Here is a 17,427-nt window from a genome sequence, read left to right on the forward strand (position 1 = left end):
TTGTGAGGCAAGAGGACATACAGGTAACACTCAGGCAATATCAAAGGCTGCTGCTGGGAAAGGCGTTCACCCTAAGGACATGAAGTCTCCTGCCTTCCCCAGGAAGGAGCTGGGGAGGAGATGACCAAGTGCATCTCTTGCCAGCCTCTGACTTGTGTGCTTCACAGATCTGGTGTGCGTGCAGCCAACAAGTGAGACTGCTGCACAGCTAGCAGGCGCAGCTGGCCGCTGCTCATCCTGTCGGTACTCTTGTATAGCAACTTGGTATCCAAAATCCTACAGCAGAGGCTACGGAGTGAGACCCAGCAACCCCTTTCTGAGAGTTAGCCAGAGCTAGCCACATGCAGGACATAGCAGGTCCATGTGTGCCAGTCATAGTGAGGTCGGAGTGCAAACCTTTAGACTCAAGTCTCTAGACTCAAGTATCTCAAGAAGAGGCTGATAACCTTGGAGGGCCATGTGGGTTGATGGGAGAAACAGCCACGAAATCCTTTCAAGTGGGAAAAGATGACCCCAATATATGAAGAAAAGCATCCAATAGGATGCATGCTAACATGACATCCAGTGATGCAATGCCAGGTGATGCTGGAGATCCTTGGGAGAGACAAGAGGACCACACAACACAGGTCACTCCCACTGTTCCAACTTCCCCTGGGTGGAGGGAACTCGGCAGGAGCCAAAAAACACAGTGAACAGGCTCTGTGCCTTGTGATTGACACAAATGAGTAGAAGGTGTGAGGTCACCAGAAACACTTGTTTTCTTCTTTGAACTCTGCTGTTGCCCAACAGCACCCAGCGATGGGCACTTGCTTCACAGACAGAGACACCACAGGAGAAAGCAGGGCTGCAATTTCAACACTTTATTGCCAATTATTCAAGTTTTTACTGCTGTTTACAAACGTTTCATTTTTAAGGGACCTTTACAAGTCTGTCTTAACAATGTGACCCTTGGCCACATGCCTGTTTCACATGCCACCAGCCTCATCCTCAGGACTGAGGAGTGGAGTGCACACACACGGGCAGAGAATAGGGGTACAGGCTTCATCCCTGCAAGTCTTGTAAAACTTGCAAGCTAACAGGACAGTCATCAAATTCTGGGTGTCCAGAGAGCCAGTCTCTGCCCAGGGACAAAGACATACCCAATAGGTGCATATGAACACACACACATATTTAAAAATCCATCAAGTCCACTTTGTGCCCGCATATAACGCTCTTGGGTGTGTGAGCATGTGCCAGAGTATGGCCAACCTACCAGTGGCCACTCTTAAAGAAAACTGACCCTCCTCCCCCTGAAGCCATAGCTGCTGATACTTTTTATTATCATTTGAAATCTGTAGGCACAGGAGCCATCAATGGAAGCTCTGCAGTCAGAATGCCTGACCCCAGGAACCATGTGACTTTATCTTGAGCCAACACTTTACTGATCTTGTTCATTTCTGTGACACGCTGGTCAGTCTCCAACCAGACAGGAGAGTAAACCAAGCTCCCACACAAAAATATGGCCAGATGAACAGGTGGCTGAGAAGACCATTGTGTGGCAGGATGGGAGAGCACAAACCCCAAGAGCTAGCAGGACCTAGGAAGATCTAAGACTTAGTCTTCATTGTTGGGAAAAGCCACAGATCCAGGTGGAGGGGATCATCTGTGAACACATGGCCCTCTGGTTCCACAGGGACTCCAGATGGTGGTCCCCAGATCCCACCCATGCCATTGGGCTGGAACGGAACTCTGGAATGGGGCTGAGCCAGGGTGGGGGAGTTGACCAAGATCAAGGTGGGCTCTTGGGCTCGGTGAGCACCTGGGGCTCAGAACAGCCCATCAGAAAGGCCAAGGGTACGGGATCCTTCCTGCAGCTGGCAAGGATGGCAGCACAGCCTGTGTATCTTTTGGAAGCACAAAGGTCTGGTTTAGCCAGTGTAGCAGGGGCATGCCACGTGAATTTGCTGAGGGACACTTGGTGGGGACGGATGGCACTGGGTATATTTATCCTGTTTTAGAAATAAAAGGACTGAAGCCACAGCCAACCAGTCACTGACACAGTGGGGATGTCATGGTGAGTAGGTTAGATGTCCCTACCACCATGCACTTCCTCAGTGGAGATTCTGGTGCCACCAAAAGAAGTCATAAAACATTTTTCTCAAAAAAGAAAATCTTCAAATTATGTTCATGGTATAGAACCATAAGTGGCAAGTAAAGAGAGTCATGGCCACAGCACAGAAGGGCTAAGGAATCCGAAGGCAGAATAGAGAAGAGAGCTTTGCAAAAATCTTCCATGGACCCCAAAGTTCACCTGAGCAGAAGCCTTCATTGTGAGCCCTTACTTTACCTTCCTATTGTATACCAAGAGAGCATGGATAAAAATACTTTGTTAAAGTCCTAAGAGCCTCAGGGAGACACACTATGCAAACTCCCTGACCCTGCACATGCAACACGACCTTTCCCCATTTGAGGATGGGTATGGCAGGCTGACTAGGTCAAGGAAAAGGTACGATGTGCGTGTTTTTCAGTATGGGTATCTTGGTGTCTCCTGGGTTCAGGCCTCTGGATCAGCTGCTTCTGCTGTGGCTGCCTCTCCCACCACGGTTACAGCTGGGACTTCGGCCTGTTGGCCAAGGGTTTGTTGGCAGGGAACTCAGGCCACCAGGTGGCACGCTCCAGGATCCCCTCCTGCTGCAGGATGGCTGTCCACAGGTTTTTATACAGCTGTAGGCAGAAGTAAAGGGCTGTCACTAGCCAAGGATAAGTGGCCAGTGTGGTAGCCTCTGGTTTGTGGGAACAGGAAATTCCCCACGATCACTTTTTAGGAAATGCTAAGAAGATGCATGCTTAATTTATATAAGCCTTTTATGTTTTAGTAGGAAGTAATTAAGAAAACTTAATTATAAAGTGCCATAAAAGCATTTCTGATGGGAACCATCCCCTTGTGAGATGTTTCCTCCCTGGGAATGCTATCTACAGTGACTACCCCTAGTCCACACAGGTTCCTTGCCCCGACCCCTACCCTCACCTCCCACATTTGCCAGGACATGATCTGCCCTCTCTGAGACCTGTCCCCAGTTGCCCTCAGGATGCACAAGCTAGGAAACTGGAGTGGGATTGGAGACTTGGGTCCCCAGTGGCCCCACTAGCGTCTTAGCTGTTCTTAGCCACAGTTCCTCAGTGGAAAATAGGTAGGGTGGGTGCTATCTAGGGGGAAGGTACAGACCTGGTCAGATTCTACACCTGTAGTGGACACCTTGGGTGGAGTCAGCTAGGGCAAAGCCACAACAGCGCAAATGGTTCAGAGGGACCCATGGCACACAGCTGCCCTCCTGCACTGCTCCCCCACGGAGGGTGAACTTGGCCCATTCCACAATGCTGAGCACTGAGTTCTCTCAGATCCCCAGCTGAGTTTGCACATGGGAAACTACATCTCCCTGCAAGAGTGGGTCAGAGCACCCCTTCCTTATGCTGGGGAGTCTGTGCAGTTAGTCACCCTTCCAGGCAGTGCCTTGGGGCCATGGGCTGAGCTGCAGCACTCAGAGCCAGAAGTCCCTCTCCACCTAGGGACGGCTCCTCCCTACCTCCAGCAGTTCCTGATCAGAGGCCAGGTGCTGCAGTTCCTTCTGCAGGCAACAGGCCTCCGCATGCAGTGTCTACAATGCAGGTCCTGTTGGCAGATGCCTGGGAGGCCTGGCTGCTTAGGGGTGGGGAGTCCAAGTGAGGCAAGCCCCACTCCCCGGTGTTCTCTCCATACCCAAAGTCCTTGCTCCATCAATTCTAACACCAGGGCCCAGACCTCTGCCCAAGACTGGCTCTGCTGTGCACCTGGTAGACTTCTCTGCACCTTGGGCTCTTACAAAAATGATGTGATCACACAGTTGGCCATTGGCCCTGCCAGCAGATGCTCCTGATACATCTGAGAACTCTTTGCCCAGCCACAGCTCATATTGTCTTCCTGGATGCCCACCCCAATGTATATGCAGCTTGAGTGCACCAATCTTGGAGTTCAAACTCCTGGAGGGGGGGCCTCACAGGCTTGTGAAGCCCTGAGTCTAGTGCTGCTTGCAGACAGTAGGTTACAGGCCCTCACATTGCTCTCCACCTCACAGAAGGCCACCATGATCCTGAGGTGGGGAAGATAAAAGCACCCCACAGTTCACTGCCATCAGACCTCAGCACATGGCTGGGACACCTTGCAAAGTCATGTTTCCAGAATAACAGCGGCATAACTCCACAGGTAGCAAGGCACTGTGAAATGCCAGGCTGCCAGCGTTTCCCTACACGGGCATCACCTCGTGCTAGGGTGTCACACAGGAAGCTACTTCTGAGCTGTCAGGGCCACCTGGCAGAAGAATGGGTGTTTGTGTGAGGGAGACAGAGACGGCAGGGCTCAGGGCAGGCTGAGTGAACAGAAGGATACTCCAGACAGGGGTGCAGCCTATGTGAGGGCCTTGTGGTGGGAACCACCCCATGTACTAGAACAGAGGGCAGAATGGGGGCTGGGGTTGGAGGGTCAGAGCAGCACAGTATAAACTGGCAGGAGAGAAGCAACAGAGGTAGGCACGGCAGGCAGGAGGGTGCAGCAGGGGTGGGAGAGTCCAGTTGCATCTTGAGTGCCTGACTGCTGGCAGATGGGATGGCCCTGTGGACAGAGAGGCCCAAGCCCACTAACTGCTTCTAAACAAACCATTCTAAAATTTGGTAGCAAGTGGGCATTAGGAAGTTAAATTAGGAGTGTGGGGCTGTACGGGTGGGTACAGAGGGGCAGAGGCCCTCACAGTTGGGATAAGCAAAGGGTAGTCATCTGGGGTTGGAGGGCAGGCTAGGGGGAGAACTTGTAGGTTTTACAGCAGAGAAAGCAGATGGGGTCCTGTCTGACCTGAGGGGTCAGGGCCAGGGTGGCTAATGGTGTCTGTGACTGTGCTGCAGGGCCTATGTGGAGAGCAGGCAGGGAGGGTGAGGAGGCTGAGATCTTGGTCCTCACAGAGGACTACATGTCACCTCAGGGCAACAGTGCAGCTTCCTTGTTCCATAGGGTAAAGGGCCAGCAGGCATGGGTACCCAAGACTACAGAGCTGGAGTGACAAAGAGCTGTGACACCACCTGATTTCTCTTGTCCGCAGGAAGCCCCCTCTGAGAGACAACTTCCAGGGAGGCACCCATGACAGTTCGCTACCTTAGGACCCTCAGACTCCGGTCAAGCCTCAGCGGCGACAGGGGTCACTCCCCTTACCTCACCATCAGCTCTGCCAATTGGGGAGCTCAGAATAAAGTCAGGAGGGGCGATCACGTCCACCAGAGCCACCGCATCATCTTTCAGCTGTTGAGAAACAAAGTTTGTCCACTTGGCGACGCTCTACAGTCTCCAGGGCAACAGTGGAGTAACAGAAGCACGCAGCCGGTTGCTACAGAGCACTGGAAACCTGAGCTCTGAGGCCTCACCGGTCTGGGTTATGGACGCCCTGTTTGCATTTTTCTACCGTGTCGCCATCCACTCAGGACAGCCAGCGTTTGCTCTTGCAGCGGGGCTGCGCAGCTGGCAGAGGTGACGAGTACAGCTCGTTAGCGCATCCCCTGAGGCTCATCCCCAGCCCATGGCCAAGCTGACAACTGCTATTCTGACGCAGGAAAGGAAGTCCAGAAGCCACGAGGGCAGAAAGTGCTCCTGAGCTCCTGTGAAAGCTATCACGCTTGCAGCTGAAGTTCCGTGACCCCTGCTTCCTCACACAGACGATTATTAAGCCCCACAGAGCAATCTGCTACAGAGACGCCCAAGGATTTTCTGGAAATGCAAGCATTTTTTTTTTCTTCAGATAACTCCTGCCAAGCACACTGAAGTTTAAGTTAACGTCTAGGTGATGGGAGAGGGCGGGCAGAGAGCCTTGGGATAACGGTGGGGGGTGTACAGTGTGAACAAAGGTGACGGGACTCACCTGCACACACAGGGCCAAGATGGCATCCTGCATTGCTCTTCCTGCTTGTTCACCAGCAAGGTAGCCACCTGCAAGCACAACCTTGTCACACACCTTGTGACCACGGCACATTAGAAGTGGTTTTCCCACTCAGCGCCATTAGGCCTTCGGGACAGAGGTGTCAGGGTATCACAGCACTGACAAGCCTACTGTGATGTCTCGGCAGAAACGTGCTGGCTCAGGGCCAGTTCTCGGGTTCCTTGTCCCTGGGCATGTGTCAGTCCTGACTAAGAAGCTGTGAGGGCGGCAAGGCCCTGAGGCTTGGGGCTGGCGGAATGCCACCATAGGAGGAACAAAGGGTACACAGGTAGGCAGGTGTCAGCATCAGACTACACAGGTGCCCAGAGGCACTGCAGGTGGCTGTGAGGAGCTGGCATCCAAGAGGGGTCATGGAGCTCAGGTCTGTGGGGCACACAGGCCTCTGAAGCCACCAGGGGTCAGAGTAGGAGACCCTGCTCCTTGGTGCCACCTCAAGCCCACAGCAGCCTTCCTGTAGAATCTCAACAGTGGTCTGTGCAACTGGGAATGTGTGGGTGACAGGAGCTACTTCTAGGATGCTTCTCACTGAAGAAGATACCTAGTCACTAGACTGCCTTGGCTGAGGTCTAAGTTCCAGTCTCACCTTGGTAGAGCAGGGCCGTGTGCTGGCTCAGGGACCACAGGCCGTAGAGCGTGCTGAGCCGCCTAAGCACAGGCCGCAGAGACACAGGCACGCTGGAGCTGTGCGTGTGATCGTGGAATTGCTGTACCACGACGAATTCCAGGAAGACCAGGGCCAGGGGCTGGCAGTAGTACACCTGCAAACAAAAAAGGGGTCTGGTGTGTGCTGGAGGCAGGCGATCACTACAGCAGTACAACTGGCTCTCCTATGAGGAGGAACTACACCCTCCACTCCGGCTGTTGCTGCTCTGGCTTCCAGCAGCCACCACGTGGCCCTGTAAATGCTGCACCCTTCCTCTCTCCCACAGGCAGCAAGGCTGCTATCTTTACAGAGTGCAAGGGCGGGGCTGGGACACTGACTTCTCACGCCAGAGCAGTCGCAGATGCAAGCAGTGACGCAAACCTACCTGACTGTTGTTTCTTGCTTCAAAGTCACTGCCTGTCGACTTTTTCTCTTGAGAGAACTTCTGATGACTCCCATGGAGCAGGTAGCAGACAAGCCAGTGGTACGCTGCCAGGGGGGCTGCAGAGGGGACACAAGAAACAAGTGAGAGCATCTGTCACCACGCCTGTCACCCCGGGCAGACTGCACTGCTGGCCGTGTGCACCCAGTGGTCTTCATGAGGCTAATAGAGAATGGGTAGTTTTGCGAACAGGGAAACCCAGTCACTGAGGACAGCTGCCCGAGGCCCTTTACCAGGTGGAGTTGACAGGGCGGGTGTGTCTGACAGCATTTCCACACCGCCATACAGATCACAGGGCCACTCAGCCAGCAAAGACACAGTGGCTGCTCTTTCAGGGGCACTGAGGTCTGTATGGGCATCAGAGTGCCCAGTTGCCAAGGATGGACAAGAGCTGAGAGGATGGGCATCTGTATTCCCATCCTCATCCACTGGCCAGCCAGAGGGCAGTAGGTTGGCCCTTGCCCTGCCAAGGCCTCAGTCTGGCATGCTGCTTCCTACAAGCTCCCGCTGGCAGCAGAAAGGCAGTTACATAGGGGAGGTCTGGGGTGGGTTTCTGGGATCTGGCAGCAAATGGCAGAGAGGCAGAAGGGGGGTTCATCCTTCCTGCCATACCTGAGCTGACTTCCCACACTACTCAGGACATAGGGCACTGGTGAGCGAGGACACACAGCCTTGGATGGGAAATAGGTTCTGACTACATGGTGGCGTCCATGTTCTCCACACCCCAGACCCCACGGTAAAAAGGCCCAGGCACCTGGTTCAAAGGACTTGCAGATTTCAGGGACCAGGGAGCAAGGGGATCTCTTCTAGTCAGCTGGTTATGGCTCAGAGCTCCTGGGAAGGAAACAGGAGGTATGGCCACACCAGGTGTGGGCCCATTTCCTCTGGTGTCAGAGCCTGTCCCCAGGAAAATGATGCATAGAGTATCTGGCTGTGATAACCTCGTGGCTAATAGAGCGAGGCCACCCTGGGTTAGGGCAGGCCTCAACTCCAATAACAAGGGTCCTTATGCAGAGACAAAGGACATCCTGCACCAACAGAGGCAGAGGGTGGAGTGTCACAGTTACAAACCAAGGGTGCCTGGAGCTCCCAGGATCAGGAAGAAGCGAGGAAGGACCACTTGATTTTGGATGTCTACTTTTACACTGTGAGACAATAGATGTCTGGTCCTCTCAGTACCCAGACAGCCCCAGAACAAGATCCAGGCTTCAAAGATGGTCATCCTTGAACCTTAATGTTGCCCTTAGCACGTCAAAACCCTGGAGTCAACTTCTGGAGGTCACAGCCAAGGCTGGGATATTGCCCATCTATTCTTAGCTCATGTGGCTCACTGCTCCCCAATTCCTCCAAAGGACCAAGTGGTGGGTAGCAGGAAAGGTGAGTGTCACATAGACCTTTCCAAAATTTATGGACAGCAACAAAACCAAGGAAATACTGCAAGCCAGAAAAGCACCTGTGCCCATCAGTGGTCACCCCAGCATAAGCGTCACTGTTCCTTCCTATGGCCAGGTGCATTCCTGGGGCGATGACAGGAAGAACGGGGCAATGGAACAGAGAACGTTAGTACCTGCTGAGTCCAACCAGTCAGCTTTGCTGGAGCCTGTGAACTTCCGGCCCAAGATTTCAGGATAGGCTTCCAGGAAGTCCACTATCTTGAGAGGGTGTGTGTATGGAGCTCCACCTAGGGCACACACTTCTGTGACTTAGGAGAAAGACATGGAAGCCCCCCACCCCACCAGAGCCTGGCAGTAGCCCAGCCACCTCTGGCTAGGTGCCTCTACTCTGTCTGCTCGGAAGCGCCTGTGCCACCAGGTGATGGCCTTTATTCACCCCAAAGATGGTCCACCTTTGCTGTAGCCTTTTATTTTAGTTTTGGTTTGGGGAGACAAGGTTTTTCTGTGTAGCATTGGCTGTCCTGGAACTCGCTCTGAGGACCAGGCTGGCCTTGAACTCACAGAGATCCGTTTTCTCTGCCTCCCAAGTGCGGGGATTGAAGGCACGCACCACCACCACCCAATGAGACAATGTCTTGCCTCCAACTTGAGCTGCTCCTCACTGGCTCGAGCACTCAGACTAGGGACTGTGCCACCATGCCTGGCCCGAGGACACAGCCTGACACAAGCTTGGAACCCCAGAGACAGAGAGTGCTGTACCCCGCTGAGCTCAGCCTCCCACGGGGGCGCCTACCTTGCAGCTTGTGCTCCAGGAAGCTGAGCAGGTAGTTGCTGGTTTGCTGTAGCAGGACATTGTTGTCACCTTCATAGGTGCAGTTTGGATCATTGTCGTTTCTGAGGTCGCCGAGCCTATTTACTGCAAAAACGCCACGGTGTCACTTAAGATGCTCTGAGAGGTACCTCCCGCCCCGACAGGCCCACCCAGCCAGGGGCAGGAAGTGCTCGCCTCCCTGCCCCTTGGTCCACATCTGCTGGCTTTGCCCCGGTTGTTCCCCATCCTTAGGGAATAAAAGTCACCTCCAGGAAGGCTGTGGGACGGCAGAAAAACACTCAGCACACAGTTGGAGGCCGTGAGGGTCTAGGACCGTCACCCTCCTGCCTGCTGGTATTACCTGAAGAATCGCCTAGCAGAGCTTCTCCGGAGTGTGGGGACCACTCCAGAGACAGGACACGGGGCTACTCTTCTATAGCTAAAAGAAACCTTTAAAAGCCAACTTCTAACCTGAGATAGCTCCCACCCTCACGCCTTCTCTTGCTATGCGAACAGTCGGGCCTGCATGCACTTCATGAACCAGCCTCTCAGCCCCTCCTCTCTGATGGAAAACATTCCCTGTGAGGGGGATGGAGGAGCAGCACAGCCCCTCCATGCTCTAACTAACCCACCAGGTAAATGCCTGGGGAGACCTCCTGGGGACCAGACAGTTGACATGTAACCTTGTCACGGCTCTTTACGTTCCTGTTGACTCTGGTCCCTGCATCCTGACTGCTAAGTCAGGAGCCATGAGTCAGTCACCTTTGCATCTATAGTACTTCGAGATGTAATTTCCTTATTTACTTAAAACCAGAACAAAGCCAAACTATTTATGTGCTTTTGTGAGTTATAGAAACAAATAAAAGCCCTGCCAAGGACACTCCAGAAAAGATAAAAACATAATCGCAAATAACTGAGACGCGGCCATTGGCCATTGCGAGCTGGTGCCAGGGAGAGATGGCGTGGGGGGTGAGGAGGGGAGGCTAGACCAGAGCAGGCTAAGCTGCAGGGACGGGCTAGTGGGCACACAGGATCCAGAGTATCACAGGAGCATCGCCAGCTCCACGGCAGCCTGCGTCACCTCTCGGGCCACTGGAGGGTTGGCTGGTCTGCGCAGTCATCCTTGAGCAGTCAGCCACTATCAGTCATTTCTGATGTGACGTGAGTGGCCGAGCATGGAGGTCAGAGTAACTATGCTAAATTAACGGTAGGGAAGTATTAGGTGGCCACGCCTCTACTACAGTGAAGTTAGGACTGTATACCACAGTGCTATAGGTCAGGTCCTCTAACCATTTATCTGCCCTGACTCATTGGAAGAACCCACAGGCTGTGTGTATATATAAGTTCACCATCTTCTAATAAGAAAGCTGAGACAGAGTGAGAGTAACCCGTCCAGTTACCATGGAGACCACACCAGGCTCTGACTGGGCCAGCTGGTGGTTCACCTGCAGTCACATATTAGCCGCTTGCATGATGGGAACCTCGGCATCAGTAAAGCTCGACTTGCCGGGTTTCAGAACTACATTAAACCAGGCTGGTTCCCTATCAGCTATCAGCCAAATGTCACACTGAAAAAAACCTGCTAATTCCGCACAGCTGCATGCTGGGATCACACACGTTTCATACTTCTTTACCATCCCCAGTTGTGACCAGGAAGCATGAAGCATCAGAAAGTGGGATCGGGCTAGGGCAGGGGTTGGTACACTTGCACTGTGATAGACCAGGAAGTAAATGTTTCAGATCTCTGTCATGAGGACTTGGCATTGCCACCACAGTGTGGAATCAGTCAGAGAGGGTGCATGAGTGGGTGTGGCTGTGAGAGTAAGGGTGTGCATGAGTGGGTATGGCTGTATTCCAGAAACATCTTACCAGAAAAACCGGCTACACTTAGTGGAACCCTGACCTAGCAGCCTATGGGAGAGCTAAGGATGAAAAGCTGCCCCAAACTAACCCAAACTTACTGGCCAGATAGCCGTGTCCCCCACATGCTTCACGACACTCCTGGATCCCCCGCTGGGCTGTCCACGAAGCTAGGGGCTTGCCAGCTGACGACAGAATGTGGATCTCACGTCCAAGTTCTGCCTGTGGGAGAGAACCGGTGAGGAGAGGTGAAGACAGACTCTCACAAAGCCAGTCAGGTCCTAGCTTCAACACTAGTGTCAAAGAAAGGAAACCCAGCTATGACAAAGAGGGGTTAGGGAGCACTTGAGAGCACAGGCAAGATGGACTCCACTGCACAGTTCACGGCAGGAAAACAAGCACACCGCAGCTGTGTATGGAAATACATCTCAAGGGCAGCAGATCTACTACAGACCGCTGGAGCATGCTTATTAGACACGGCTCTTACAAAGGTAATGGATGCATACTGAACATGACCATCTGCAGAGAGGGCCTCAATCAGGGGCAGGGATGGGCACAACACTGCACAAGCAGTGTGGCCCTCTGAGGAGAGGGAGGCCTAGGACCATGGTCACACAGATGTTTGGTGATGGCCTGGCAGCCAGGCACTCCTGGGCCTTCCTTCCTGAAACTCAATCTGCTTCATACACATCCTCATTTCTACTTCACCGAATGCAATGCCTGCTACACAAAATGATCCATTTGCTCAGGGGTGTCTGTCTCAACGAAGGACAGTTTCAGTTGCCACTGTGCCTGGATGGGTTTAATCACAGGCTTTCAGAAGGAAAAAAAATAGGAGAACAGTGTCAGCAGGCAGGTTCAGACTCACTAGGGAACGCATGATTGGCCCCTTTGTGCCAGCAGCACCCCTCAGTGGCCCGTGCAGTGCCCCAAGCTCTCACTCCGGAGCTGTGCTGAGCATCCCAATGCTGCTCATGTCAGGCTGTTCAGGATAAAGCACGCACCCACAGTCTGCAGCACTTCTAATCTGCTCCGAGACCCATATCTTTTGATTCACATCTGATTTCCACTCAGGGAGCGGCACAAGGAGGGGCCGAACACCAACCCATAGGCTGCCAACACAGAAGCTGGCAACGGACCTTCCCGTGCAGAGCAGCTGACCCAGTGGGGTTGCAAGCTCACTTCTGGCACAAATCCTGGGCTGTCAACTCAGAGAGAGTGGATTCAGACCTTCGTACAGTTGTTTATGAAAAGCCAAGAGCCGAGTCGCCCTCTGAGGGCAGCGATGCAGTGTGAAAACCACTCTGCTCTCAAAAGAAGCTATGAGCTCTGCTCTGCCAGCACCCATCTCTAAGAAATGGGGTGATGGATGGAGCCCAAACTGCAAGTCACCGGGCAAGCCAAACCCCAAGCTGGTGGGGCAGCTGGAGGAACTCACACAGGCTCTGTTTGCACAGCCAGCTGCTTTTGTTTGGCCCCAGTGCTGAAGCGGGGCTGCCCAACCTCAGCAACGGTAAACCAGATACCTTACCTGCTTGGCACCGTATTCCCCCTTGAGCAGGTCTGTCTGTAGCTCTATCAGGTATGAGAAGATTGTCTTAGAGAAGAGGTCCAAGGCAAAGGCAGCTGCCAGGTATGGGAGTAGGCGCCATTGCTGAGGGAAACAGACACATGGCAGGTACTCAGAGGGGCTGGCCCAGTCAGCCAGCCTACCACTGACCCTGGGAACCCGGAGTCAGCTTCCTTAGAAATGAAAGAAACCCGTTGCCTGTGCCAGTTCAACCCAAGACAGGAACCAAGTTTTATACTTATTTTACGTGTGCGAATGTTTTGCCTGCATGGCCTACATAGATGCACCTCATGTGCACCTGGTACCCAAGAAGGTCAGAAAAAGGTATCAGATTCCCCAGAAGCTGGAGATGCAGATGGCTGTGAGCCACCATATGGGTGATGAGAATCAAACCCAGGTCCTCTGGAAGAGCAGCCAGTGCTTTAAATCACCAAGCCTTCTCTTCAGCCCGGCACTATACTCCTTGAATCCATGAAAGGTGATCAGTCACGCTGGGATGGGAGACTCGCACACAGCACCTGACACACACAGCATACACCACTGGACAGACAAATGGATGCGATGAATGGATTGGAGGGGACAGGTGGAGCCTAAACAGACCCAGTGAGCTACCGTCACGGCTGTTCCATGTGTGCGAAGTGTCAGACAGTATGCCAACTGCTTCCATGTGCCAACTCTACAGTATTTTGCAGTCCCAGGAAGTGGCAGCACCAGTGAGGACCTGGGTTAGAGCTCCTTAGCCACTGGGCTTCCCAGAGTAGTCAATACATCATTGCAATGGGCACAGTGATGCCAGCACAGTAGGGTACATGAGCCACCCAGGCATGGAGGAACTTTCTATTTTTAATATTTACTTCTTAAACAGCTCGTTACCAACATAAGAGGGAAAGCGAAGAGAACGGGCAATTCTGTCTCACTTCCTCAGACTGTCACTCAAACACCTACTTAATGCAGCTCTTGGCACCAGACCTAAGCCAGTTTAGCAACCAGGTCACCTACCTGACCCTTGTCCCCTCTGCCTACAAAGGGCCCCTAAGTAGGACATGCAGTGGGGATCACAGGTCGCTGTGATGTACCCCTTCCCACTCATGGCCTCTGTGCCTTGCCCCATTGCTGCCTCTGAGGATGCAAGGCTGGGTACCACTTCTATTGCTTTAAATGCCAGAGTTTTAAAGCTCACCTGCTGCTTCCAGAAATGAGTTCCTCAGGGCCATTTCTTAGGGATGGGACAGATGAGTCAAAGAATGTAGCCAGACCCAGAACAGCGTCACCTGCCCAAGCATAGTATCTCACCTGCGCATTCGGCGGACTTGTACCTGCCACCGTAGATCTTGGCTCTCCTCTGCCCATTCTTTTTTTTAATTAAAAGTCACCCCAAGGCTCTGGTTCCTGGCAAGTGCACTCTTGCCCACTGTCCTAATCTTAGGGCAGGGCCTGAGGTCAAGAAGAGCAGAAAGCAGGAACTGATGCCGGAGGCCAATACCTGCAGTGGATAATCAAGGACGGGAATTTCTTCCTCGTCTGTGGGTCCAAACTGACACCGTGTGGCTGAGAACCGGAGCGCTATGGACACTGCCAGCTTCAGGTTGGTCACAGAGAAGCCGATAATGGTGATGCGTCCTGAGGACAGGGCGCCCAAGGATGCTCCGAAACGCTGCCGGCCATCCTGGGGAAGAAAAGCAGTGTCACATGTCAGTCAGACATTGTGCAGCCTCAGAGAACATCCCAAAGACGAAGGTGTACACCAGATGCACTGTGGGGGGAGGAGAGGGCTCCCAGCATGCCCTGTGACTGAGCTGGGGACTGTCCACCCGAGGGCACTGTGACCTGCCTTTTCCTGCATGGGCACCAGAATGCACGGTGGCTCAGCATGGGGCCCCACATTCACCAGGCATTCTGCTGGTGCAATGGCTCCTGGGGGCCCAGTGTTCCAGCCTCACTGTCAATGGCACGGCTGTCCTGCTCTTCACTGTTTGGCAGGAGCTGTGCTCAGGTTCCCTGGCGGTACTGTGGGACAGCCTGATGTCCTTGCCCCCTGTCCCCTGCTGCTGCTCTGGGGTTACTGTTTGGGTCCTTCTTCCAAAACAGTGTAGTGTGTATGTGACAGTCTCCCAACATGGAACATCTGTCACAACCTCACGTAGAGAAGACAGTTTTGCTGGCATTAAAAATGTTTATATTTGGCAGGCGATGGTGGCACAGGCCTTTAATCCTAGCACGTGTGAGGCAGAGGCAGGCAGATCTCCGAGTTCCAGACAGGCCTCGTCTACAGAGCGAGTGTCCAGGATGGCCACTTCAGGAACAACACAGAGAAAACAAAACAAAACAAAACAAAAAAAGGAAACAAAAAGTTCAAATTCAGTGGCACCCCGAGGAACAGAGGGAACGCGGTGGCTGTTCACCTGGGCCTGGCAGCATGGTTTCTGCACCTTCTCTCTAATGATCCTATTCTTCCCTGGTGTCAGTAGACAGCTTTTCCTTGATTTTCCTCTTTGTAACAGCACAGATCCTTTTCAAGCAGTCTCTTTTTCTCTAGCTGGGGACTTTTGTCTGTCACCTCTCTGAACCCTACTGTGGTAGGCAGGACACTCACCTTACCAGAACCTTCCACTGCCTTCTTTCTTCCAGGTCTTTCACATCATGGTAAATTTGAACTGGTCATTTTCATATTATTCTGTGTCTTACGTGGCTTCTTGGCTCACAGGGTTGATTTCTCTCAAGTCACTTTTCTGTATTCATTCTTGCTTTTTCACCAGGCAAAGGGTGAGAGTTGTCTGAGGAATGTCCTTCCTGGGAGTATCTCCCTGGGACATCTCCTCCTGGAGTTCTGTCCTCAGGGTCAGCCACCTGCCTGTGTGCTCACCACTCCCCAGAGCTGTGCTGTGGGGTACCCCATGGGCTCATCTCTACCCAGATAGCCTGACTACTCTCAGTTATTACTACATCTGGTTACCCCATCTGTACACAGCTTTTCCAGTGACCCTCCTTGCTGCTATTAGTAAAAATGGCCCCCATAGGCTCATATGTTCGAATACTGTCAGTGGTTTGGGAAGGATGGCCTTGTTGGAAGAGGTGTGTCACACTGAGGGGGCAGGCTTTGGGTTTCAACACACTCACACCATTTCTGGTGTGTCTCTCCCTGTCTTGTGAACCAAGATGTAAGCTCTCAGGTGTTCCTGCTGCCATGCCTTTGCTCGGCCACACAGACTCTAACCTTTTGAAGCCACATGTTCCAAATTAAACACTCTTTTGTAAGTTACCTTGGTCACAGTGTTTTATCACAGCAATAGTAACCAAGACATCTGTATGATCTAGGAGAGCAGTCCCCTACCCAAGTAGACATGGATACCTAGGTATAGCCAGAAAATGCTGCCAGATCCTGGCCACCCCTGCCCACCAACACCATGGCTAAGCTTTTTCTCTGCTGAGGGCACCAAGCTCAACAAAGACTAGTTGGTGTGTGAGGTACCTAGGGCCAGCTATTCCTGGGGTGATCTCCAACACAGAGGGACAGACACTTGAGAAATTCTGTCCACAGATATCAACAGCCCACGGGTACCTTAAAGGGGGTGCTGTAGGTGCCCTCGGAGGTGACATTCCCAGTCCAGTCCAGGAGGCTCTGGCGAGGAATCCGAACTTTGTGGAACATGGCAAATCTGTGCAGGGGAAAAGGTGGGCTTCCATCATGCAAGTCCCACAAGAACGTCACATGGTTCCTGGGCTTTTCCTGTCCCCAAGAGCAGCTGAAGGTAACATTACACAAGGTGCATGTGTAATGGGGCCATGTGTGGACCATCATGGCTGAGCTCTTTATTCCCCAGGGTAGAGGCGCTCCCAAGTCACCGGCAAAGAGAAGCTCCACACCCACTACCCACTTGCGCACAGCAGCGGCCACACCCGATAGGGGGACTGGCATCGCTAAACCTCAGACGTCAACTTCAAATCAGAATTCCCAGTACAGAGAGAGAAAACCAGCAGATGGTGGTTTAAAATGCTAAGTGAAGTTGAAGAGCCTACAGCCCGGTCCACTGATTGGGAACAGAGGTCTGCTTCCCCTAAGCAGCTAGGAAAAGGGTCCACCAGGCGTTGCTAGGGACACCGGGCACTGACAACCCAAAACATTTTGCAGTGATTTAAGGAAGAAGTTTGTGCAAAGCTACAAATCTATGTCAACTGCAAAATAAAACACACTTAAAAATCTCTGTGGTTCCTATAGCAGCGAGTCTGGTGGCTGAGACGCTAGGCAAACACAGAGGACCTCATGGGTCACCGGCAACCATCTGTGATGACAAGAGGCAGCCTGGGGCTCCTAGCCTGCACCTGACCTCCTTTAGCCCCTGGCTGGAGGCAGCCTCCCTCTACCTGCGTTGCCCTCACTGAACAGCAGGCAAAAACAAAGTATTTCAAAAAGGACACACCCTACTCAAGACTATTATGCTTGCTACAGCTCCACCTGACCCAGCTAGCTCTCTGCTGACCTGTGGCCCTCCCCGCCTCTTCCCTGAGAACCATGGGTCTCCCGCTGTGTGAAGCAAGCTGCCATCTCCTCTAGGAAGTGAACACAATTTCCCACCCATTCTGTAAAGATCACAAGGCAGACTCCTCATCTCCGGGACACCAACAGGTAGTCCCATTCAGAGTGATTACTCGGTTGTCCCTGTTCCCCACTGAGCCGTTTTCCTGCAACAGATTCTTGGAACTACAAGTCCACAGT

At 52.8% G+C, this 17,427-nt stretch overlaps 1 protein-coding gene across 3 annotated transcripts in view; it reads right to left on the reverse strand.

The window, feature by feature from the left end:
* Positions 1–845: 845 nt before the first annotated feature.
* Positions 846–17,427, reverse strand: part of Acox3 (acyl-CoA oxidase 3, pristanoyl) — a 31,978-nt gene continuing 15,396 nt past the window's right edge. For all 3 annotated transcript variants that reach the window (XM_048414866.3, XM_087909099.1, XM_085691981.2), the window contains 11 exons: positions 16,273–16,369; positions 14,197–14,379; positions 12,675–12,797; positions 11,245–11,365; positions 9,266–9,388; positions 8,646–8,759; positions 7,022–7,137; positions 6,577–6,751; positions 5,916–5,983; positions 5,216–5,302; positions 846–2,703 (listed from right to left, as the gene is read on the reverse strand). In XM_048414866.3, the coding sequence (XP_048270823.1) occupies positions 2,584–2,703; positions 5,216–5,302; positions 5,916–5,983; positions 6,577–6,751; positions 7,022–7,137; positions 8,646–8,759; positions 9,266–9,388; positions 11,245–11,365; positions 12,675–12,797; positions 14,197–14,379; positions 16,273–16,369 (1,327 nt within the window). In that variant the 3' untranslated portion in view covers positions 846–2,583. The remainder of the gene's footprint in view (positions 2,704–5,215; positions 5,303–5,915; positions 5,984–6,576; positions 6,752–7,021; positions 7,138–8,645; positions 8,760–9,265; positions 9,389–11,244; positions 11,366–12,674; positions 12,798–14,196; positions 14,380–16,272; positions 16,370–17,427) is intronic.

The sequence above is a fragment of the Myodes glareolus genome, chromosome 8 (genome assembly GCF_982192425.1).
Source record: "Myodes glareolus chromosome 8, mMyoGla1.1, whole genome shotgun sequence".
NCBI classification, from domain to species: domain Eukaryota; kingdom Metazoa; phylum Chordata; class Mammalia; order Rodentia; family Cricetidae; genus Myodes; species Myodes glareolus.